At 37.8% G+C, this 26,442-nt stretch overlaps 1 protein-coding gene across 2 annotated transcripts; it reads right to left on the bottom strand.

Moving 5' to 3' along the window:
* Window positions 1-1,180: 1,180 nt before the first annotated feature.
* Window positions 1,181-24,961, bottom strand: AGGF1 (angiogenic factor with G-patch and FHA domains 1). 2 transcript variants are annotated; one of them, XM_040579303.1, is made up of 14 exons: window positions 24,559-24,961; window positions 23,710-23,806; window positions 23,067-23,272; window positions 22,089-22,235; window positions 20,986-21,174; window positions 15,936-16,005; window positions 10,033-10,144; window positions 8,175-8,226; window positions 5,912-6,013; window positions 5,393-5,558; window positions 5,067-5,149; window positions 3,943-4,070; window positions 2,951-3,050; window positions 1,181-2,105 (listed from the first exon to the last, which is right to left on the bottom strand). In XM_040579303.1, exons 1-14 carry the CDS (start codon window positions 24,727-24,729, stop codon window positions 1,905-1,907), a joined length of 1,824 nt encoding a protein of 607 aa, XP_040435237.1. In that variant the 5' UTR covers window positions 24,730-24,961; the 3' UTR covers window positions 1,181-1,904. The 2 variants fall into 2 exon arrangements, with proteins under 2 accessions (XP_040435237.1, XP_040435236.1); XM_040579302.1 differs by lacking the exon at window positions 15,936-16,005 and adding an exon at window positions 11,794-12,145 and having other exon boundaries at window positions 24,559-24,960.
* Window positions 24,962-26,442: the final 1,481 nt, after the last annotated feature.

Here is a 26,442-nt window from a genome sequence, read left to right as displayed (position 1 = left end):
CTGAGACTAACCTTTAACCCTTTATATGGAACTGTCTGTTGAAAGAGGAACCTGCAGTACTGAAAACAGTCAGTGCTTGACTGCATGAGGCTGTGCCTCTCACAGAAGGTGAACGATGGCTTACTTAAAACTTTTATAAAATGAAGGCTCAGTTAAAGCCTGTTGTGTTTCTTCTTTGCAAGGCAACAATAAACCAGTGATTGATATTTACAGTTGTTACTTGAATAACTGGGGAGAGGAAAACTAAGGTTCTTAATGAGATATGTATGTACAAGCAGTCTTGCTCTCCCTTCAGGTTAAGATTTGTAGTTTGAGTTACTATGAAGACCATGCAGGTCAGCTTTTTTTTTTTTTTTAAAAAAAGGGCAAAAACTTTCTTTAGCACACAGGGTTGTTTTTTTCCTCCTACTAGCAGAAATGCCTTTTTAGATACATGGTGAACTAAAACTTAACATGTAGCTGTTTCATTAAGAACAATTTTTTTTCACAGCTGTAAGTAGGGAGCCTCTGAAAATGTGAAGTTGGCAATATAAAGGAATGCAACAAGAAGGCAAGCCAATAATTCATAAATATCACTAAAGCAGTAAAAAATAGCTGTTTACAAAGGCAAACAGTGAACTGACTTTAATTAAGCAATATTGCTGCAGGCATTTAGAGTGCTCATAACTGTATCTTCAACTCTACTGCTTAAGGTGTGCTTCAGGTTGTTAAACTTGTGTGCTTTAATGATTTAAATTACAAAGATTGACTACTTTCCTTTATATTGTATGTGTGTCTAAACATACAAGATAGCAACTTGTCTTGGTTTTACTCGGCAGTGCTTGACAGTTGCCTGCATGATCCGATAGAATGGCGATACCTACCCAGTTTACTTGGACAAGTATCAGAACTTTAACTTGACTAAAACAAAAGCAAGGTTTTCTCAATTTAGAAGAGCACTCCTATCTAGCATACGTGCAAGATAGTATCAAGAAGCACACTGCTTAAACTGACAGTGATTTATTGTGTTTAGGAACATTCAATAAATGCCAGTTTTAACTTCAGTTTGGCAATCCTTCCCCACCAAAAAGCAGTTGGTTCATTGTGTTTGTGTTTTTTTTGTTTTTTCTAGCATGAACTCCATTGCCAGCAATGGATTTATCAGAACAAGAAGTTAATAAATAATACACAGAGACAGCAGTTTTCTAGACATACCTCATCTTTTTAAAGGCATGATACAGATTTACTAAACAAATGTAAAGTTCTTCACAGAAGAAAATTTTGCTACAATCCATCTCTGAACACTGTTTTCTTCACTAAAGCTGGCAGTTTATTTCATGGAGTGCAGTATTTCTTTTTTGGAACAGTACTGATGAATCTTTTCAAAACAAGGTTTTTACCCCCATAAGGTAAGCTGAGACATGTAACTAGTACTGAACTGTATGAATCTGAGTGGTGAACTTGCTGAGCATACAAAAGAGGAAATGGTAGTATGGATGCTCTGTTAGTTGGGGTCCAGGGCATTTTCTGTCCCCCCCCTTTTTTTTTCCCCTCTTCATTTGATTCAGCTTGCTTTTGAACCACTGTATCATATTTAAATGTAACAGATGTTTTGTTTGACTTTCCATGAAAAATTGTGTTAAAACACAATTAAACTTTCTGCTCATTATAAGAATCCCTTTCCAGTGCTTAAACTTGAATATCCCTCTAAACTCCATTGATTTCTTATTGAAAATGTGTTTTTATAAAAGCATGAAGACTACAGAAAACCAGTTAACATAATAGGGTTAATCTTGTATCATTTTTTCCACAACTGTATTTTACATATCACCAAAGTTCTGCTTTAGCAGAAGAAGAAAGAACAAAAATAAATTCTCTCCCAACTATTTACACACAGGAATTACCCTGCTGTGGGACCAGATACTTTACTCCACAGTCCCTTTAACCCAAGACGTAATCTTAGGTGATTCCCTTTGTGATGTAGGTTCTTGGAAGTTTTCAGCAAACCTTTCTCTTGCTTTATCCCAGTTCTTCTTATTCTTGCTCTGGATGATCTGAACATCTTCAATAGAGGCTGGTCTACTGGTACCCAAACCTGCATGTGTCTTATGTAACTGAAGGCAGATCTGTCAAATACATCAAACATTGTTGTAACTGCAAATTAGGTATTCTAAATACCTAGATTCATACTTTATGATACCTAGATTCATACTTTATGATCCCAATTCCCCCTCCCCAAGTGCTTTTCTTTAGGGCTCTAATATACCTAGATCATACATGGACATCTAAAGTACTGTTAAAATGATGTGTCAAATTACCACCTCCAGACTATGATGTAGAGTGCTGAATGATGTCACCTGCCACTAACATTACTGTGAAGTACTTCTCACTAAGTGAACGGTGTTATGCCCTGTCCTGCATAGTCTGACAACAGAATGTTTTGCTCTGAGCAGCACTGCTGCCAAAAGACAACATGTCTGGTGACAAAAATGGGGCTAACCTAGCTGCCACAAAGGCCCAGCACTTGGTGGTACAGTGACTTCAGCCAGCTTTTCCTCTGTCATAGCTTGTCATGTAGCTTGATTTTTGTGCTATATCAGCCTTCAAAGTGGAAGTGAAGAATTCCACTGTAAGCCATCTTGAAGTCACATCACTTACAATTATCTCAGTCTTCCTCCAGACTTTGTATTCAAATCTTGGCTTAGTAATTCAGTGGCTAGAGCTATCTGTCCTCCCTTGCTTACAGAGAGCCAGCACTGGCATTTTCTACTGAAGGGACAAAATAATTGAAAAATTTCAAAGTACTTTATTAGTCAAGTAAAAAATTATTTGAGATTAGTCCTAGTAGATTATTCCTTCCTAACCAGGATTTTGAAATTATTCAAGTGAACAGTGGCTTACAATTAGACATTTCTCACAGCAAGTAGATTTCTATTCCTTTTTGGTCCAACTAAAAACCAGAAAGACCTACCGGATCCTTCATACCACCACCATCCTTGCCCAGGCCTTCCCCCTTCTTCCATCCCATCTTCTCCAACATTTTATGTCCTTTGTTGCTGTTGCTGATTTCACTTTGATGAAGAAAGTTTAAGATAACTGGGTAAGTAAGAGTCAATACAAAGAGCATGCTCTCTATTCAATTATTGAAGGACAAACATGCATGCATATACTGCTCCAGAAACCAGGGCTCAACTACTCTGCTGTTCCTAGCTCCATCAAGAGTTATCCAAAAGACCGTAGAGTGCTACCTTTTGCAAGTTCCTCCATTAATATCTTTGGTTACCAAAGCTATTCCAAGCTTCTGGTCAATATCAACTTTCTTAAAACTCCTTATGAACCACTTGCTTTCTTTAGGATTTGTAAGATACACGATGGGTGGGTGGGAATTGTCTGCACTAGTGAAAAGGCAGTATTGCTACCTCACCACCAAATTATTCTAACACATGTATTTCATTGTTTCACACTTCCACGTTTCTTAAAAAAAACACCACAACTTCAACTACAAAAGCAAAGGAGTAATTTAAGAGGAAGATTAAGTGTCATTTAAGAGGTGTGTAAACGTATGCCCTATGATAGACTGGATACTGACAGTGAAAAACTGCAGGTGAAAAATTTGCATGTGTACTATTACTGGGATTGGATAGGAAAAATCAAAATTGAGACACTTGAAAAACAGACACTACTGGAGGTGTCAATAGTGCAGCTGGGGAGTTCCTTGATTTTTTGAGCTGGTAAGAAAGTGGTCTCAGTATCCTTATTGCCAAGTTGAATTCTATATGGAAGGTGAAGAGCTAATAATAAGACCAAGTGAACTGGAAAGTGGGAATAGCTTAGATTTTCTGGCTCTCCTAACATATGCAGGTAACAAACTGTATCCTAGTAACTAACTGATGCTTTGTCATCTTTTTTTAGTATTTTCTACAGAATGACACTGAGGATTCCCCCCTCTTCAAATAAACTTACATATGAACAGAAGCTGGACTATCATCTCTCTGGAAGGTTCCTTCACTTCCGATGGTCTCTCTGCGTTTTCCTGCTCTGTCTTTGTACTTTGGATTCTTCACTGCTTTGTTGTCTTCATACTCTGTGTTCTTTATAAGCAGATTAAATTCCATCAAGACAAAGAAAGTGAGCTTTAAATTATTTCTGATTAACTTCACTGCTTCCCTCCAAAAATGAGGCAGCTTCAGCCTATTATATTAATTCTAATATCATTTAGTAGTTTCTTACATTACAGCCATACCTTGTAAGGTATGTTATTGCCATATTCACATAATAATACAGTATTGCTAAATTAATCTATTTCATAGAGGCCATAAATAAATCAACATACTCTCTTGAATCTTCTCTTGGTATGAAGAATCAATCTCTCCCTATCAAGCATAAAACCATATGGACATGCCGCTGGATTTCTGTTTAAACATTTAGGCTGTTCCTCAGCAGCTAGTTCTTCAGAGTGCAAGACAGAACTAAGCACATGTATACATTCTGCATTGATACTATTTTGGTAGCTGAAGAATTCAAGACAAATGACAGCATTCTGTTTTCTACATGAGTACTTACTACAAGTGCTTGATGTAACCCCGTTGTTAAAATAAGCTCTACAACAGAAGTTGAATGCTTACATATTATATTTATTGCCTCCATATTCATGCTGGCATTTTTCTGTGGCAGAGTGGACTTAAAAACTTAGAAGAATTTCCCTGTTCCTTCCATCATTTTTTCAGTTGCTCATTATTCTACCTTTCCAAATAAAAGATAGCACTGTAATTTAGTGCAAACTTAATTTTCAGAAATAAAGATAGCAATATCTTAAGAAATCTTAACTTCAAAAGGATGACAAATCTTGCAGATGTTGGAACAGATTTTCTTTTCCTAAACTTTTAACAGAGTTGTCATGCCCTGTTACCATCATCTCTCTCTGCAGAGGTTGGTATATTGTTATTGTTTAGTGTACAAAACACAAGCTTGAGTTTTAAGTTTGTGTGCATTTGAAAACTTTCCTTATTCACTGAAGTCTATGGCTTAAAACAGGAATCACAAAGTAGATGTAAACTTCAAACACTTAACTTCTACTGTAAACTCACCTGTAAACCATATTTTACCCGTATTTGTTTTAATGCTTTTCTCCTGACTAACTCTCTCTCTTCTTTGCTAAGTGCTGGGCAAACTAAAAGGAAGAACACAGGATTGAATTTCTAATTAATAATGTAACAATGTTTTGAAACAGAAAGACAACTGAGAATTTTCATTCTAGTATTACACATAGGCATACATCAAGAAGAAAATACATTGCCATCTATCACAGAACTGTTCACAGTTGACAATAAAACTGTAAAAAACCTGAAGTAATTGTCATGTTTATCAAGTAAAGAGCTGTAATAAAAACGTAACAAACGATAACACAACTAACCAGAAGATTCTTTTTTCCTGTCCAGGCGAAGATGTGCTCTGACTTGTCCTGGTTCACATCCATCGCAAGTATCACTGCCAGGATGTATATGAAAAGAAAGCACAGTTTCACCAATCTTCACTTCATCTCCATGCTCCAAGATGTAGGGATCACATTTTGTTTTAGGCTACAGCAAAAGAAAGTTTAGGCAGCTTGTTAATTAGTTATTAATGTAGAGCATGAACTCTATTTCAGAACACTACTCATAATTCAGTAATTCAGTTTAGTCTCACAAATGCAGGCAAGTATTTAATTGCAATGGGCATTTCACTCTAGCAACTGCAAACACAGTGGATTTTTCTTAACAGAAGCCAAACGTGAAGTACTGTAAGTAGCCCTAAAACCAGAACAGAACCAAGAGACTAATATATGAAAGGAAGCCATACAATGACATTGTTGGCAGTTTGCCATAACATGTTTTAAATGACCACATGACTAGTTTTTTGCAACATACACAGCATTGTAACAACAGGTACTCACCTGGAGAATCTGATTTCCATTAACAACTGTTCCATTCTGACTGCCTTGATCCACAAGAACATAATTTTGCAAATCGTGGTCAAAATATACTTCTGCATGGAACTGATAAATAGAAGCCTAAGTGAAATGCTCTTATTAAGCAAATACTACACAATTGATATGCCATTTTAAAGTAAGACTTCAGAATATCTTTTGAGGCCTTTTAAATGAGCACCTCTGGTACTCTTAAGTAAATAAGAGTATTCCACACCTTATAATTTCATCCATGTGAAACATAAATTAATGGGCCACAACAGCATGAGCTAAAGTATAGAACTATTTTGACCATAAACTGATTCAGGACTGAAAAAGTATATACTTCCAACGTGCAATCATCCTTTACCTAAAGGACTGCAAGATTCGGTAATACAGTATTTTTAACTCTTATACATGAAAGGCTTTTTTCTTGTATGTTACAGCACTCCATTTTTAACTCTTTCAATTAAAAAAACCACCTGATCTCATTCTACAGCTTCAGGTTACCTGGTCTTTCATATCTGAAATAGCTCCTTAAATGCCATGCTTTTGTATATTTCACATAATTTATCTTCACCTGCATCTTGATGACCAGGACACAACGACCAGGCATCATTTGCTGTTCCTTTTATATCCTTTATGAAATTGAGACTAACAGTCTCTTTTTTTTGTTGTTGTTGTTTTGCTGTTGCAATTCTATATAGGCATTACTCCCAAGCCCACACAGAACAGAGAAAACGCAACTCCTGGCCAAACTCACAAAGATACGTACTACCTCCAAAAAAAGCCACTGAGAAAACGAAAATAAAATTCTGAAGCCTACTAAGACTTCCAGTAAAAAAAATAAGTCTAAAAAAGCAACTCTTTCAAATTTGACAAGCAAAGATCCCTTTTGCTATAGTGGAGAAAAAAAACTGGGTCAGTCTGGAAATAAAAGTGTTCATTTAAACCCAAATGTCTTATCTTTGAGCAACAGCAGTTGCTACATTCAGTCATTAAAAAAATATTAAAATACAATTTGGTAGATTGGCTAGCATTTACAACAGGAATACTCCCTTAATGGTGGATACTGACTAGCTCATTCAATAGATTATTGCATTTCTACCTCTGTTATATTGAATGGGATGAACTTCTTCTAGAGATGCTAAATCTGCAGGATGTAGCACTGTTTTTTTAAATTACACTTTACATTCAAGAAAAGCAAATGCCTAAGTGGCTGTTAACCATGAAGAGTGAGGTTAACTACCAGTTTGTTTTCTTTTTGTTTTGTTCCTACACAATGTGATTTATCTTCTTGCCTTTGACTCCTTATCTGCAAAGTGAAGTAACTCCTTATATAAGTAGTCAGGTACCTGTGAAGTACTAAAATTGTAACATTACAGAAAAATAAAAGCCTTTTGGCCCTTGATGCTCCCTATTTCAAATACATGCCTGAAAAAGTAATTAAAACGGGAAGATTTGCTCTGGGAACTGTTCAGTATGAAATATGGTACATGGCTGATTAATCAGAACTATCATCTGGAACAAACATACTAAAGCATACTTCAGATACTTCCATTTGCAGATGTTTTTATCTTTTTTTTTTTTTTTGCTTGTGATGACATGTCTTTGTCAATCTACATTTTCTTTTAGTAAGAGTGCTATAGTATGTACCGTCTGTGTTACAGTAGTTAGCAAAACAGAGCACATAATTTATTTTTAATCTTTCTTAACCAGAAGAAAAATTTTCCTTTACAGTCTGTCACTGAAAGAAATTCTGTTAAATTTTCAAACTCCCTGTACATCACTTGTATTTATACAGCTGCCTTGAAGAAAAATGAAATAAAACCTGTTGCTCTGAGCTCTACTGCACAGATTAGATTACTTTATGACAAAGTTCTAACTAGTTGACATCAATATTTTATATACCGTTAGTACTTAACAGTAGTTATTAAACGTGAGAAAAACTTATTAAGAAATTCAAGATTCAAAGTATAATTTTTTTGTCCTGTGGATTAGTAAAACTCCAATTTTAAAAAAGACTTGTTCTTATAGACATTGAAATCACACTGCTGTTCATGTTAAATTCCCATTCAGTAACATACTGTATGTCTTCCTTTTTCTAATTTCAAATGTGGCTAAATCCCCATCTTATTCTAAAAGTTCTTAAAAAAATTTAACGTAAGATTTTGCAGAATTTAAAGCCATAAAAATCTAAAGCTTCATTCATACACTGATCTACCTTTCAGCATACAGAAACAAAAGTTACCTTACTGACTCCAACTTCAGGAATCTGAAGTGTGTGTCCCACATCTTTTTCTCTGAAAAGTTAAGTTGATAAATAAATCAGAACAAAGTAGAAATAGGTCTAACAAGTGGCTTACAAAAGGTGTGTTTCAGCTGAACCTTAATAACATGTTTCTCTTCTGAGCTATTAGGATGCTTTACAGATATAACACACTGTATTGCTATATACACAACGTAAAGACTTGCCTCAGGTCCTTTCTTCCATCTACAAACTATACACAGTAGGCAATAAATATATGATAAAGCTGTACTGTTGAATTTTTATCTATAAACCTGACACTTCTATCTGAAGTTTTATCCTTGTACAATGCCTGTGAGTAACAGTCTGAACTCTGCATCCTTCAGGCTCTTCAGTGCATCTTGTCACCAGTCTTCAATGCTGAAGTTGAATTCTTGGTAGAATTAGGCAGGTTAATACAAGCAATGAAAGTAATCTGTACAGGGTGGGTTTTTTGGTCAAAAATACTGCAGTAGGAGGAAGGGATCTGTGTATTAGTTTCTTATACTAGGGAATGAAGAAGCAATGCAGGTAGTAAGGGACCTATATGCAAACTGCAAGCAGAATTGTCATCTGTTAATCTTCACATAAATGTATCCACGAAACTCCAGCTGTAAAAGCAAGTCAAAACATACTTATGAGCATTAGATAAAAGCAGCTGAAAAAGGGTGAAGTTTTCAGTAAGCATGAAAGAAAGCATTAATTCAACATTAAATTAATCATCCACAATGAACAAACCAGATTGTTGTTATTTTTTTTAATATTAGAACTGGAAGAGCACAACAAGCTAGTACAAACCCCAACTTTTTATTCCAAAATGATGAACCAGCCCTACTAGAATCTGAATATGTGAGGAAGTCCAGGATATGCTTTCTCGTGATTCTGAACTTCTGAAGTGTGTTCTTGTGCTTCTAAAAAAGTTATCCTAGTGGCCCAGAGAAAAAGTTTACTTTCTAGAAGAGCTTTCAAAGAATGACTTGCAGCTATGCTACCATTAGGACTCAGACACAAGATCAAGTTATCACTAAGAAATTTTCATGCCTGCTGAGCTACATTAACTGTGTATGCTCTTACCCCAGCAAGCATGACATTATGTGACATGACTTAAAATTCTCACTGTGGGCTAACCTAACTGAACGAGTACATCACAACTGCTGCACACTAGGAGAACAAGCATGAAGAGCAGGGACAAGCAACCCTGAGTGGCTTTCACAGCTTTCAAAGTAAGGTACAGTTTCAGACTGTGTCTGGTAGTAGCTGGTATGGTGCTGTGTTTTAGATTTAGCACAAGAATAATGTTAACACACTGATGGCTTTAGTTGTTGCTAAGTGACATTTATACTAAGTCAAGGACTTTTCAGTTTCTCAGGCCCTGCCAGCGGGAGGGCCGGAGAGGCACAAGAAATTGCGAGGGGACACAGCCAGGAGAGCTGACCCAAACTAGCCAAAGGGATATTCCACACTAGAGAACATCATGCTCAGTATATAAACTGGGGGGCTTGGCTGGGGCTGGTGGATCACTGGTCAGGGACTGGCTGGGCATTAGTCAATGGGTGGTGAGCAAATGTATTGTGCATCACTTGGGGTTTTTTTCCCCCCTTTCAGATTTTATTCCTCTCTCTCTCTCCTCCCTTTTCATTACAATTGTTGTTATTAGAATCAAATGTTATTTCAATTATTAAATTGTTCTTATCTCAACCCACAAGCTTTACCTTTTTCCCCTGTTCTCCTCCCCATCCCATCGGGGAGCGAGTGAGCAGCTGCGTGGGACATAGTTGCCAGTCAGGATTAAAACACAACATAAAATTCCACTCAGTTTTACCTTCCAATTGTAGCAGGTTTCACAGCTGTGATAATATAAAGCGATCCAGTCTGTAGAACTGGTGATCTTATTACAATTACTCTGATACAAGGAGGCCAGATCTTTTCTTCATCTGTAATTACAAGAAAATAAAGACTATTACCACCAACAAATTACAATTTTACCCCTATGTTCCACAGCTTTCAAACAACTGATACACATTCAGCCATGACCTGGCTGAATACTGTGCAACTTTCAGAAAAAAAATGCGTAAGCACATCTGAGAGAAAACTTTGACGAGGCTACTGTTTCAAAAGCTTTTGGACCACAAACTGAAGTATGAAAAATCTTCCTAATTCTGGTTATTTTCATGTGCACAACTGTTTAGTTACAGCAATAAAATACAAATACATTCAAAGAATTTACTAGCATAGTATACATGTATGGACCATTAGTCATAACAGATTAGAATACAGTTTTAAGTTTGAGAAAAGGCAGCGCCTTTTTGTTCACCACATCACAAACATAAAGCACACAGAACTTTATATTTGATAATTTCTATGTCAAATGTAATTTTACTAGTTTTTACCCTTACTAGCACTATGCAGCAATACAGATAAGAAAAAAATAAAAGAAGAGCCTACAGATGCATATACTTTTTTGCCTCAGCACCTGTTAAATAATTAAGTTCTAACAGCTATATGAATTCTGTCCTTGGATGTACATTTGCAGATACAGTCTCCAATGATCTCGGATAGGAATAGACATAGTAGGATGGGAAGACACCAGTTCAAAAGATACTAGGAGAGAGAAATTGTCTCCAGTTTTTATTACTCCAGCATTAACTGCAGAACTGATTATTAGAAAATAGTATGAGAAGGAAGTTTAATCTGAAAGGCTGATGGTAGCAAGGACATTTTGGATGACATTAAACACTCAGAATCTGAGTAGCTGAGTAAGTAAAGCAATGAAAACTGAAGAAACAAACTGGCTATTTAACTATAAGCAGGGCTCAGGCTGCAGTACAGACTTCTATAGGTTGTATTTCATTCTATGATTTGGAATATCCTTTGCACATACATAGTTCCCATTAATTGCATTGAGTTTTTCACAGGTTATGTTTGTTTGTTCTGTTTGGGTTTTTTCCTGTTCTGTTTTGCTTTGCTTTTGCAAGAGACCATTCAATTCTTGAGGAGGTCTTAAGGACCTAGGAGAACACTTTCTTTGGTACAAAACAATATACAAGTTTCTGCTCTATACCTGTTTCTTACATGTTGCCACTGGACTACACACAAAATAGGATTTCAAATAGTACTGAGTACTCCACATTCAGCCTTTTCACTACAGTGAACTCATCTTATGCTGAATTATGATTGTTTATGAACAGTACCCAAAATATTATGTATTAATTGAAGAGAGTCAATACATAGAATTACTGGGAGTTCTGTACTAGAACCTCTATTTTAGCAATAGTCTTTATTTTCTCCTGTCACTATCCTAATCTAAACAAATCTTATTCTACCACTAAGGTTTCTACAGAAGCACAGAACATTATACCCCTAATCAACTTTTACAAAACCACCACTACTTACTCCTGACTACTGCGCAAGTAAAGAGAAGGAAACAATTACTAGTAACATATAGTTCTTCTTAATTTGAAGTATCTCAAGTCACTTGTTTTCATATTTTTTTTTTATATTATCCAAATTTTCTTGTAGTTTGTTCCTAATGGGCTCCTGGAAAAATACAGTAATATCATACATAAAAGCCACAATAATTCACCTTCGTTTTCTGAGTCTCCTGAATCAGCAGTTTCTTCACTTGTTAATTCATCCTCACTGCTATAGGCTTCATACTCAGAATCCATAATTTCACCTTCTTCTGGCTCACTCTCTGTGTCTGCTGTTCTGCTGTCATCTGTATATGCTGCAGTATCAGGTGTACTTTTGCGTGAATGTGAATTTACACTGTCTGTAGAAATTGACTCTTTGGCTGTTAGACTGTTTCGTGGTTTTGTGTCCACTTTAGTCTTCTTTCTTATATTTGGAGACTCTTCTTCTTCAGAACTTACTTGCTCAGTAGTGGAAAAGCAGTTCAGGCTGTTAGATGATTTCTGCTCTTCTGTGTCCACATCCTGGAGGGGAGTTACAGAATGTTACATTCTTTACAGACTGAGCTATTCTAAAGTCTGCTATAAGCCTGGAATCAAATTCTTCACTAGGAAGAATTATTTTTACAACTATAAAGAAATGGTTACATTTCCAGAAAGTTCTGTACATGCAGTCAACAGAACATTTCAGCAGAAACATTTTCACATTCTGTTAGTCACAACTGAAACCATCTTCTATTTGGGAAGGTGTGACTGCACTCCTAAATGTCACTTATTCTTTCCTCACACAAAACTTAAGATCCTTGTCCTCACTTTCAAACTTGTACGACACCATCTTGAGTATTTTCCAGTTTTGCTTTTATGACACTTACTTTGGTCCCTTTTACTCAATTCTTGCAACTTGTTTAAACATTCTTTAATTGATCTTCATCATATCTTCCTCCTGGTTTTGTCTTCTCATTTTTTTCCACAATGGTCTAGAGTATCTGGAATGCCCACCCATGCTCCCCTAATGACCTGCTCTTCCTCCTTTCAAAACCGCAACTTTATCAAAGCCTTTCAAGATACTGTAGAGAACTTAAAGTTTAATTTATGCTGTGTGTAACAGTTCTACTGAGAATCCATTTTCTACTGCAACAAATTTCTTTACTGAATACCAGACAGATTAGGTCATTGCAGGTTTTTCCATTGCCATTTGATTCCATCAGCAGAAAAACAGACCATCAACTTTTAACCGAGAAATCTACAGTTTCATATTTATTTTGCCAAAGTACATTGAAAATGTAATTCTCAATCTAGTAGCTTTGATGACCATCTTAAAAAAAAAAAAAAAAAAAGAGAAAAAAGAACAAACCTAAATGGCTTTAAAAGAGAAATTAAAGACAAAAGTTTACTTGCCATCTTGGGTTCAAAATGAATGCATTCAATTGCCCTGAATTACCAAATATTGCAACACAGCAGTTAAAATAAAAAACACCCTTGACTTTTTTCAGTAACTTTTCACATAAAGCATTTTACATTCCAAGATATCGTGAATTAATGTGTATGCCAACACCATGAAAATTAAAGCACTTCCACTTTTCAGAATTGTAAAAACTCATCAGTGGCACAGCTCTAAGACAAAAACAAGAATTTCTCTCAGTCCAGGAAGGACTATTGGTATGTTTAGGGTTTCTCTATAATGCACTAGCCCCCCTCCCTGAATCAACTAACTACTAAAAGTAGGAAGGAACAGAATCAGAAGGCCACTGCCTAATATTGTTTATTTCAAATAAGAGATGTAATAATCCTGCCAAAAGTAAGACTACACAGTCCACACGTCAGACATTAATTGTATTAGATTTTTTTTTGGCAAATCTGGTTTTCACTTTTATGAATGATCTTTTCCCATGTATTTATCTTTGTCTATATTTATGCTTGGTATGGGTCTTAGAATGATACCCAACATACCAAGGTGCTCTACAATCCTAAATGCATTTCTTTCCATAGTACTGTAAGCTACCTAAGTTTCAGTTATCTGATCTGAAAACAGAGAAACCAAATAGTCTGCTCAAATCACAACTGAGGCAAAGGACCAGATGACTGTGACGCACTGATGACGAAGTATAATGCTCCAACCACTGAGCTCTTTCTCCACTGTGAATTCAGTGATACTCGTTTTGGGCATCACTTCAGATTTGCTGCATTAGAAAATAAAAAGGTGCTCTTTCAAAGTCCAGCTACTAAAGAGTAGACTCTCTGTTCTGGGTTGAAAACAGCAATTTTAAACATTCATATAGACAGACCAAGAATTCTGTACATACATTCTGCCAATATGACCATTAACCTGTTCTCAGCAGTTCCTCTGTTTTTTCCACTACTACTACCATCAGCTGTTAAGAAAGCAAATAAACTAAATAGTTATGTTAAGTACTGAATGTAAAATGTGATCTTTGCATTTAAAAATGTGTGCAACATTAAGGATTTTAAAACCGTATTCCTAAAGAAAACATATTTTGAGCACTTAATGATTTCACAGACCCGTATTAAAAAAACACATCCTGATGATGCCTAAACATTAAGCCTAGGAATGCTGAATGTATTCCTAAAGCATGTGAGAGGATCTTTATTTGCACTGAAGAAATTCTTTTCCGTTATATACAACCACTAGTACTAGCACAGAACATATGTAGCATGTATTAAAGTGTAAATATAGGAACAACACTTAATACCCTGCCTCCATATAGCCACTGCTTAAAAACTAGGAAATGGCAGTAAACAGAATGTTCAGTATTATCCTGAACGACCTAACAAATACTAGTAATGCACTTCATTTCTATGGCGGGATATTTAACTCCTCATCTCAAACATCATACAACACACAAAGTCTGGAAGTACGTGCTCACTATAACCATGTTTGTTACAGCATCATGTGTTGCTTTGCCTAATATAGCTAAATAGTCAGTAGACCTACCCAAACAGTCTTATGTTGGATATGGATTGTCTACACTATTCAGCTTTGAAAAACTTCGTACTTTTTGGGTATCACATGGTCTCTGGTGCTTCTCTCACTGAGTAATGAGTAAGAGAACATGAGTAAAGCTGAGAAGCAGGATTAATCTGATCCATAATAAACTATTTCTTAACTACAGGGTTGAGCTGGTTCATATTCATTCTAGTGGATGGTGTCCCTGCCCAGGGCAGGGGGGCTGGAACTAGAAGATCTTTAAGGTCCCTTCTAACCCAAATCATTCTAAGATTCTATGATACCTCTGCATCCCCGACAAAGATAGCCAAAGATGCAAGTGAGATCAGGATTTTTATGTACCTCCACTGGGAGTGATCTTGTAAGAATTACAAATCATGCTTGTGTGACTGCAACTGACTGTTTTACACTAGAAAGAATAGGCCACAAACTCCTGAACACAATGCCCTTCTGAAGCACAGATTGGTCTACTTATAAAATACACATGAATGATCATACTCTGACGTGTTTTTAACAAAAACCTCAAAATATTTTAAGCATTTAACTATACCTTTTGCTTTAGTGCGACAGAGCAAGACATTTTGTCTTTCAAAACTTGCCATTTTTCTGTATTATGCCTGATTTTATACAAAGCATACGATATACAAATACAACTTTTCAGAATGTGTAGCCTGTTGCTTCTTGGTTTGCTAGAAGTTCAGTAGGTGACTTAATGGAATCATGGGCACTCAGTGCTTTCATCTAAAGGGCTGAATGTTAGCTCTTCAGCACTGGCTGTCTTGATTTGAAATATGAACCTGAAATTCAGTATTTCACTAAAGAAACATTTTCAAACAGTTTAAAATAGCTTTTTACTGTAATGAAAGCACTTACTAGCACTGTTTTCACAAGTACTTCAGTTACTGTCTTCCACCCTACACAATACTTGAATTTCCAATGCAAAAAATCTAATTAAAAGCCACAAGAAGAGTAAAGCTCTTCCTACATCATAAAGAAGCAATTTTATATACTGGTGGACCGTTCTGAAATACAGGAAACATAAATTTGCCCTACCTAAAGTTTGTTTAGTCAGGAAACTGCGTTAATACAATGATGCTAAATATGTCTCTTTGTAAATATTCTGGAATGCCATCAAAGTTTTCTTCAGATGTTTTACTTACTACAGTGTTTCAAATATATTTCAAAGTTACTTCATAGATGAAATGATTCTGATCAAGTACCTTAAAAAAATCAATTCCTTTAGGAAAAGTAGTATCTAAATATCAACTACTAGATATTTTTCCTTTAATAAAAATACCAAGGTTCAAGGTAAACATCCACATTCTAATGTGTGTGTTATCTCAACTCTACCTTCACCAGAAGCTGCCAATCCAAAAGAAGAAATCTTCAGATTAGCCATGGTTTCTGCCAATTGACGTACCTAAAGATGGGATGAATATCAGCAAAAAGTAAACTGTATGTGATAAAAAAATAAAAATCACTGCTTCAAGAGTTCTATGGGAAATGCTACTACAAAAGTCTCGTCTCTCCTACAGAAGTAGCTAGGATACATCTATAACAGAAAAAATATGGCAGAAGTTAATTTTGAGCACCACAGTAAAATAAAATCTATCAGACAGTAGTTTAAGAATAAACTGTAAAAATTTTTAGAAAAAATGGCAAATGTCAGACCTTGCATCTAAATTTTGCTATGTATTTCTAAGAGCCCTAATCCAACGACAACTACATGATCACTACTGCACAGTCTACTCTCCAACCAATATGGAAGTGCTGGATCTAGATATTGGGCCAGGGACCACATTATCATTTATGCCACCTTCTGTTTTTTGTCTGTTTTTTTTTTAAAACTTTTCCAAATTTACATATTTAAAGGTTTTTATTCTACAGGAGAAAATATGGTATTTCCTGCCGTACTTTTTTTTTTTGGCCTACCACCAAAAAAAGAGATCAGAACTGGACTACGCACCTGAAAGCTCCAAAGTATTCTACCGATCCTTTTATGCAAGCTGCACAAAGGCTGTCTAATACTTCATCCTGGCAAATAAAATCCCTGATTGTCTATTAAAAGCAAACATGTGGGCAGCATGCTTAGTTTCACAAGTCAAAAGAAAACTACTTGTAATATAGAAGTTTGGTGACTGAAAAGAGAGACTCTCTTCAAAGAAGAGTACTTGTACAAATCAGGAACATTCCTCAGGAGATACTGAGCACAGGAGTTCCCCTCCTGTTGTTTTTGCAATTAGAAGTACCGTCATTTTAGCAGATACTCACTAGCATTTTCTTGTTTGATGATTCAGGTTGTTAAAAATACAGTAATATTTTAAAAGATTAGTATTATTCTTTAGATTATCTGATTTATATTGCTTTTTCAAGAATGCTGTAAATTTTGTGGAAATACCTCCTTGCCATTTCCTGTAGCGTTAATCCTCCCAGCTTAATCCTTATAAATAGACACTATATGTAAGATAGCTGAGCCCCTCAAATTCTTCACTATAGCTACAAACTAAACCACAACTAAAACCCTCCTGCAACCAGAAACAAGAAAGTTAACAGATTGGCCTCATTATGATCTTTTTTAAATTAAAAAGATGCTAACTTTGGTTTAAATAGAATAAGTCATTCAAAAAATCACATGCAATTTTTGTAAAAGCTATATAGTTACTAGTACCATGCATGTAGAAATATTTGCTGTAATGATCTATACACACAGCTGATAAAACTTGCCAAATACAAGAAATAAGGAAGTCTAAGTAATGCTAAATATCTATCAATACTTATTTACATTTAATCCTTTAACTGAAAGAGAGAGAAAACAAGTTTAACAAGCGTTTTGTGTACTTAAGGTTCTATCATTACTGTTCACGGTCCTCCCTTGCTTCACATGCATATTCTTATAAACTATCTCATCTTCATCCAGGAATAAAGTCCTGGGAATACGTATGACGGTCCCAGACTGAAACCCCACTATTGCTTTATTTTCCACTATTACTGGTCTGCAAACCAGGCAATAAACCAAACCATTCTCTTACATATACTGGCTGTCCAAAAAGAAAGTCGAGTACAAGCTACTGTGGTCAAGAAAATAGCTAATGTTTGGAGGCATTTTTCAGGCTAGCAGCATAATTTAATAACCAACTGGGAAAAGCAATAATGAAGTACTAATCTTCAAAATAATTTTCACAACTTCAATAATTTAATGGGATTCAAGGACAGGTTTTATTTTAACCTATTTGTATTCATTTTCTCAAGAGTGGAAGAGAGAATGGAGGGAAAAGGGAGAAGGCTGGGCGTTAAGTGTCCAGGAAAGCAGTTCCACTTAAACCCTGACATTTCTGGTTTTGTTTTAGGATGTAAATAACACAATAACTAGCATAAAATAATTAGTTCTTTCACCAATACCAGATTAAACTAGATAACAATAGTATTGCCAGAAATATCTATGAACTGGACTGTGCAGCTTATAACCTATTTTTCAGTTTTGTAATGGAAAAGTCTATAATCTTTTATTCTAATAAACCTTAATCTTTTATACTAACGTAATTTTTTTTCTATGCTAATGCATGGGTTTCTTACATGATTACAAACAACACAAGAATAAAGTGCTTTCAACTTAGCTACATAAAATATGACAGTAAGGTGCTTTGTTTTTCCTAAATCTAACAGTGCATTTACATAGAAGTGACGACAAAAAGGCATTCTTTTCTTTTTGAAGTTATAGTGAAGAGTAATTTTTAAATTTCACTTTGTGAATTCTCTCTTTTGTTTTACAAATGTAGAAATGGCCTTGATTCTTACTATGGCACTAACCTTCGCTTAGTGTTCACAGATGCAAAGATCTGTGTGCTACAGAGTGTGTTTTATATGGTTCTTTCGGTTATCTTTTTAGTCAAACAAACTTGTTCATAAATGAAGCAGAGTACTCAGTTCACTATCAACAAAACACATCAGAAAAAGTGGATGTTTACCTCCCACCTTGTGACTGTGGAAGCTTCACACAGAAGATTTGTTAACAAGACCATCAATATAAAATAAGCTAAAGGCAAGTAGCTATTTCTAGTATAATCAGATGACAGAAGTGGATTATGATGGGATCCCACAAAGTAGTCAACATTCTTCGTTAGGTCAAAGCTGTATATGCCACAACTATTATAAATACACTTGTTTATTTAAGTCAATACGTAACAGTTAATCACAGAACTAAATTTAAGAGATTTATTAATTGTGCTATAAGATAAAGGCTTATTTCTACAAGCTATGGTGAAAGTTTATTGAACTGATTGCTGCTGATGAAAAACTCTTTGTGTTTTATTAGGAATTGTTTAACTTGGGACAGGGAGCTCAAGGACAACGTTAACAAGCGCATGGTGTTTGTCCTGAGTCCCCTGAAGCAAGACATGAGCAGGACCATCCAGACAATAAATAACTGCGTGCAGCTGTGTCATGACAGGAACACCATGCTTGGGTGTCTGGCCAACATCCCTGGCGTGTGTGAATCTCACAAATTGTGAGACAGCGCACGCCTGCACTTGGCATAAACTTAAAAGTCTGCGTACACTAGGTATGTAAACTGTTTTTGTTCTTCACCAAGTATAAAGGCAGGCAAGCTCCAGGACTGGGCCAGAAGCCTCACCTATGGATGGATGCACCACATAGCAATTTCCCAGTTACCAAGAGACTCCTGGTAATGGGACTTCCCTGCCATAGTGTGGGCCTGGATCCTTTTCTTAGTCTTTGTAATGCTTTGCAGTAATATTTGGACGCTTTGCTCCTGTTTTCTTTTATCATATTGTCCATAATAACCAGTAGTTTCCTTTTATCATATTGCATGATATTTTCCTTTATTATATTGTAATATAACAAACTGCACTTATTCTTATATTTGATTTGGAGTTCATTTTTGCTTGGTATCCAGTCAATCAGCAAAACACAAGCTTTCCAGGATGCTTTCCTGATGAATAAAGTTCTGTATTAACAATACCTTTTGAAAGGGGCAGAATGCTAATTCAGCAGTTGCACATAGCATACCCAGAACTTGCATGATGGTAAAACTCCTAGCTTCAACTGCATCAGCTCCCCTCTTTTGAGTCTAAAGGATAGTTAGACTTCGTGTTGCGAAGTATCCACCTCAAGCTTTTGCAAGGGAATCTCATGAGAAGAAATTCCCACATTGGCCACAACCTACCTATAAAATCTGTAATCAATCAACTACCACTATCCACTTAACTGCCTTCACTGGTCCTTAATATAAACAGTTTCCATTATCAAATCTTTCAGAAGACCTCACTCCTGACACAAAAATTTTAAACTCTGTACTGATGCTACATAACTATCATGTTAGAGTATTTGTATTTCAGATTTCAACCAATCAGCTTGACTGATGCCTACATAATGAAATTATGCAATGGTTAAAGCAATAGCTTTAAAATATGCAAACTAAGGAACACTGTAAACTAAAAAAATCAATACATTCAACTAAATCTTAAGTAATAAAACATTTGCTGACTAGGACTATACAGATTTGATTCAACATCAGTAATAGTGTTCATTGAGAAAATGCTTCTTATGGTTTAATAGCTGTCTTACAATAGAACTGCTGGTGTTTAAGACTGAGTAATGTTTTTCAAGGCAGTCACTATGTACTACATGGTATGCTTTCTTAGCACTTAGAACACCAGAAAGGAAATTATGGTTTTTTATAACTTAAAATACAAGTTAATTATGATGGGCATTTATTAAGATGTACAGCTTATCCACACACTATGGACAACAAAAATGTAGACCAAACAAAATATCAATAGGAGAGCATAATACGCCAAAAATTAGAAGTTAACAGACATTTCATTGATTCCAAATGATAGTATAGACACAATAAAATGGCAATGGAATGAGCTTTGGAATACAAAGTCACAGAGAAGGGGTAGTGTGTGTTTTCAAAAACCTTCAATCATTTTTCAATCCATCACATGAATTAAAAAAACCCAACAAACAAACAACAAAAAACCACAAGCCAAAATCCCCAAACCAAGACACTAAGGTAATGCTGAACTTCTGATATTAACCCAGCCCATGCACAGCCTGAATTCATTCTAGCGTGCTCGCTAACTGGAGAGATTCACTGACGTTCAATTTTAGACATATATACAGTTGCATTGTAATAAAGTAACATTGAAAAAGTGAGGGGATCAAAGTTTAGCGTTTCATCTTTAATCACTCAATGGGAAAATTATCTGAAGACTAACTACATGTTAGCAACCTGCTGTACATAGTTTAAAGATGTTTGAATTCTTCAGAAAATAAGCATACACCCTCTACATAAATCCTAACCCACAACCCAATAATTGCTATCATGAAAAAAACCCAACAGGTTTTGCATTTTCTATCTGTTCAGTTCTAAAGTTACCTTATATTCGTTTGCAGTTATCTTCTCTGGTTCTTTTCTCTTCTTTTTCCCTTTTTTGTCCTTGGTGTGCTGAATACCAGATGCCTGGTAAGACTGCAGATCTACTCGTGAATGAAACTGGTATCGGCCACTTTCCACGTCACAGTAGTAATAAATTCCAGTTGCTGGATCATAATACAGTTGATTTTCCTTTACAAGAAACAAAGAACAATGTCATCATCACTTCAGTAGATACACTGTTCAAAGAAACACCTAGTTTAATATAGGACCACATAAATAATATATGACCACATAAATAACATACTCAAATGTGTTAAAGGACTGTGGTGGCTTGACCCTGGCTGGCTACTATCCAGCCACTGTCTCAATTTCCCTCCCCTCCTCAACAGGACTGGAGGAGAAAATAAAAAGTTCATGGGTCAAGATAAAGACAGGAAGACGACCGTCATGGGTAAACTAGATCTGATTTGGTGAAAATAAATTTAATGTACTGTCAGTTAAAAGAGTGCCAGAAGATGAGGAACAAAGACAAAACACTCTTCCCTGCCCCTTTTTTCCCCAAGCTGTACTTCAGCTCGTTCACTCCCAGCTCCTCCACCTCTCTTCCGTCTGCCTGAGTGGTGCAGAGAGATGAGGAGTGGGGGGTTTGCAGTCAGTTTGTAACAGTTCCTCTCTGCTGCTCCTTCCTCCACCCAGTGTATTGTGAGTATTTTGTGTATTTTCTCTCAACATGCTTTTCATTGTGGAGAAGCCACTGACTTAGTTCAGCAATTTGTCTTTTTCAAAACAAGTCACCATTTAGCTCAAGCTTTGAAAGAGTTACAGAGCAGCTTTACAGTATAAAAATGCCAAGCAAGTTAAAGATGTAGGAGACATCAAAAAGAACTAAATGAAAATTTAGATTTGTATCTTAGCCTGCTATCTTAAAACTTGACTGAAATAATGTGACAACTAATTAACAAGCTTCCATTACTATTTATCTTCAGTAACATTTTTCAAATTATAAAGTCAGCTTGGATCTTAGTTCTTTGTTCACATTGACTTTTACTACCAAAATTTTGCAACAGAGAAAAAATGCCAAGGGTTTTGAAAATAAACCTTACTGAATTATAGTAGAATCCAGTGCTATGGTCGTAGTACAATCCTGTATTTTCATCATAAATAAATCCAGTTTGTGAAACAGCAGCCTCTGCAGCAGCTCTCAAGGTTTCTGCCAAAGAACCCTTTTGTACTGTAGTATCTTCTACTTCCTGATATACGAAAGTAAGAAATTAAATTTTCTTCTTAGAAGAACCTTGTTGGTTCTTTAGCATTTTACAATCCCCTGTTTTAAATTAGTGCTCTATGGGCTGGATTGTTTCAAGATTAAACAAGACGACAAAAATCTAGCTACAGTTACTGTTAAAGTCCTACTGATTTCAGTGGGGCCAAAACTACATCTTGTGCCTCTTGTTTTACCCAACCTTTATTCAAAACTAGTTCACATCAAAAACATACAGAGCCAATACCTTTAAGTACATTCCCAGAACAGATTTCTGCTCTCCGTTCCATTTCAATTGCTAGATGCTAAGGCACAAAATCAGTTAAACAATTAGGATTAAGAAGAGATGAAGCAAGTGATCTCTTGATTTCTCTCACGGGAAAGCTGGATAGCAGGGAAAAAAGGCCCCACAAAAAAATAAAGACTAAACCACCCCACAACTTTCTTCTCCTTTTATGTTGCCTCCTTCTATCAATGGAGAATAAAAAAGTACACTTTAAGAAAGTCAGCATGGCCATATTGAACACACTCTGCTGACAAAAAAATGCCATGCTTTCAGGCTTTGCATGACCTGTGTTTCAGAATGTGCTGCTTTTGTTTTTCCAAAACAAATCTAGGAGTATGTTACACTTGGAACATATGACAAAAAGAACTAGTTTCAAAGCACAAGGATATTTGTCTGTTACCATCAGCACCAGACCATCACAAAAAAATCACTTCTTACAGTGACATCAAGACCAAAAGCACATCTTTTAAACTATATGAAACATTAATAGAGTGCTGACTGGAAAACTGGTAAAACCCCAGACAGTTCTATAACCTGTGAACTCTGGATGAGATTTTCCTCTTCTGCACCTTCAGCAGCTTTGGTGCCATCCATCCTTAAAGGAGTATCAACATTTGTCTGCAATTCCTCTGGTGAATTATGTTCAGTGCCTTCAGTTTCATGATTGTGCTGCAATGGCAGTTCAGATGCACAATCTTGAGCGTCAGTGTGATTGTAGTAATTTTCATAGTAGTAATAATCTGCGGGAGGGTGGAAAGTTGAAGTTGCATAAATTAGCAAAGCAGTATTTTATACAGTAGAGTTTAAGGATCCTGAATCTTAAACTGGAAATTTATGCATGTAAGTAGTCCAATGAAAATCAATTATTAGGTAGTGCCTCTGCTTTGAATTTATTCTACTCTTACTGAACAAATCAGGTCTTGAAAACAGGTATGTGTGTTATGTATGAGATCACTACATAACAGATCACTATGGCATGAATTCTGCTACAGTCCATGCTACATTTTATCCTGTTGTATAAGGAATGGCTTGAATAAATGGGAAATGGTCCAAAAGATGTCAGGTTACTGAGTTTAATGCAGCTAAGAATACAGACTTGAAATGTATTTTATGTTAAAAAAAATCAAAATAAGATACTGTTCCAGATGCCTGTTTAAGCAACCACCACCCCCTCTACCTGCTTGTGACCACGGAGCATAGTGCTCTGTCTGTACTTCTACGCTACATGCATCCTTCTCCTTTGTATTACGGATTTCCTTGGTGAGCTCTTCAACCTGAAAGAAAAACAGCACATTACAGAACACAGCACTGCATTTTAGGAGTCTACATCAGAAAGAATTATCAGCCTATTTTACATTCTGTAATTCAAGCAAAACACTACTGCATCATCGGTGTTTCAACTGATCTTTGGCAGGAGACTATTTTCTACTTGAATAGTTGGCATAATGAAAAGGAGATTTGCTCATAAAGCATACAGGAACAAAGACAAGTATTTAGGAGGAAAAAGAAAAACTTAAGCAAGGTTTTTCTTCAGTTGTCCACCCTGAAAAGTCGGATTTCTGGCCACAACCACTACTCTGTGGTGGCTGTGACATTTATTTTGCCATCAGCATCCACGGGACAGCTCTTCCACTCATCCTGTGCCTCATCCTATTTATTAAGCATCTTTCCTTCTGCTAAACACAGTTTTTCCTTCTGACTGTGAAACCAGCTTTGCAGCCGAGAAGGCCCTACCGCGCTGCCCACCGCCACCTGCGGGGCCGGCCGCCGGGCGCTCGCTCGGGACGGCACCTCCTGCCGGCAGCGGCAGCGCCCTCCCCGGCCGCTGCACGCCGGCAGCGCGGCCCGGGCTCCGGGGGGCTCCGGGCCCGCCCGCCCCAGGGGTCACGGCAAGCGGAGCGGGGCCGAGGGACACCCGCTCGGAGGGTGACGGCGGCAGGGGTGCCTGGCAGGGCAGAGGCCAGGTGCCCTCCGGCCCGGAGGGGGAGAGAGGGTCGGGGGAGCCAGTTTCGGCGGCGGGGCCTACCTGTCTCCTCAGCGCCTCGCTGCCCTGCCGCGCCTGGCGGTAGAGGCGCTCGGTGCGGCGCAGCCGGCGCTGCACCCGCTCCAGCTGCCCGCGGCAGGCGCCCAAGTCCGCCTCCAGCACGGCCACCCGCTCCCGCAGAGCCCGCTGCTCGCCGTCGGGCACGGAGGCCATGCCCGCCCGCTCCTCAGCGCCCGTCCGCCGCCCGCCGCCCGGCGGCTGGAACAAAGCGGCGGCCGCGGCCCCGCCCGCCGGCCCCGGCCATGGCGCCCGGCCGGGCGCGAGGGCAGCAATGGCGGGCGCGCGCCCCCCCAGCCCGCGCGAGCTCTGCCCGGCGGCGCCGCCGCAGGAAGTTTCCCCCCCGGTGCGCGAGGACCTGCCGCGGGGCGGGAACGCGGCGCCACCCGGAAGGGACCGCCAGCAGCCGGAAGCCGCGCGAGGGGCGGTGCGCATGCGCCTGACGCCAGCGTGTGGTTGCCAGGCGACGCGCTGGGGTGGGCGGGGCCCGGGGCTCTAGAGCCGCCGCGGGCGGGAAGCTCCGGATGGGGGGGCGGGGGCTGGTGCGGGCAGAGGCACCGAGGCGGCGTCGGGGAGGAGCTGGCGGGTGGCCAGAAGTCCCAAAGAGAACCGAGGTGTTAAGCTCGGCGCGGTTTCGGGGCCGGAGGTGCTGTACCAAAATCATCGTTCTTCGCCAGGAATTGATGCCAAATGGCGGAAGGAGAAATGTGAAATAATCCAAGGAACTGATAAGGCTAACAGAATGTGGACGGCATGCAGACATACTGACCCTGAAGAGTCAGTGTCATGAAACTAGAGTAAGGAAAACATTTACAGACCCACTAATTCCTGAGACAAACTACCCAAAAGTAACCTGTCCTCATTGTAACGTAACCATGGTAATAAAAGTCACTCCCCTTGAAGCAGAAACTTTGAGAAGTCAGCCCTCCACAATCTCTGGAGCATGCACACTGTACATAATACTACGTAAAGAGTTACAGCCAGTCATGTACAATGACTAACTTCACTGTTGAACTGTATGTAAACCTCCTAAAACCAGGAAAAGGTGCGTTAGCTTTGTGGATTGTCCACCCAGCACCCATCTCTGTGCAGATACGAAATAAACAAGTATCTTGACTCAGGGCGTTAGTTGGGTTTTGCATCACTGGGTGAAGAACTCTCATTTTGGGACAACAGAAGTGCTTATAAATTAATGGCCACAGCCAGCACCTATGCTTGGTCACACCAGAGGGAGGTTGCTGTTGGTGTACTCTAAGGTTTCATTTGTGACACTTGATAGAATGAAAAGTAATTCTAGCATGTACGCCTGTCTGCAAAATCACAGTGTGGTTTTGCTTGGGATTTTTTTTGAGGTTTTTTTTTTGTGTTGTTTTGTTTCTTTTTTTTCTTGAGATTTCTCAGTCTATACCATGGCAAACCGTTTCATAACCTGGCTGAAAGTTGCAGTGTCTGGAGGGTATTGCAATTGTAGCTGTCTAAGCAGCATTCCAGGCTGTGTTAAATCTAGGCTGACAATTTCAGCTCCTGGGTAAATTTCTGTTGCTGGAATTTCTAGAGGCACCTGCAGCACATTCTTGGGGTTTTCCCCCACAGCCCTATTTCAGTATGATAATTTTCAAACCTTCACCTCACAGGCTTCTGTTTCTTAAGTGTGCTTTGGTCTCTGATGAGCACAATGCTTTTCAATTTCTAACTATAAATGTGATTTCCTTTGTCACTTTTGTGCCTTGCTCCAGAAACAGGTATATCATAGTATGCCTAATAGCTTTTAAACCTGACAATATTGAATGTATCGCATATGTTGACATCTACTCCTGTTATCCTAAATCTGGGTTCTTCACTCAGTGTGCAAGAGCCAATCCACATACA

The sequence above is a fragment of the Falco naumanni genome, chromosome Z, assembly GCF_017639655.2.
Source record: "Falco naumanni isolate bFalNau1 chromosome Z, bFalNau1.pat, whole genome shotgun sequence".
Classification (NCBI taxonomy): Eukaryota; Metazoa; Chordata; class Aves; order Falconiformes; family Falconidae; genus Falco; species Falco naumanni.
Note: the sequence above shows the minus strand (reverse complement) of the source record. Positions and strands in the feature narration are given on the sequence as shown.

Coding starts and splice junctions, on each gene's coding strand:
- AGGF1 (XM_040579302.1), bottom strand. CDS start 24,729: ATGGCCTCCGTGCCCGACGGCGAGCAGCGGGCTCTGCGGGAGCGGGTG. Junction 8,227..10,032: donor AAACCTGCTACAATTGGAAG/GTAAAACTGAGT, acceptor TTAACTTTTCAG/AGAAAAAGATGTGGGACACA. Junction 4,071..5,066: donor GGGTAAAATATGGTTTACAG/GTGAGTTTACAG, acceptor CTGCTTATAAAG/AACACAGAGTATGAAGACAA.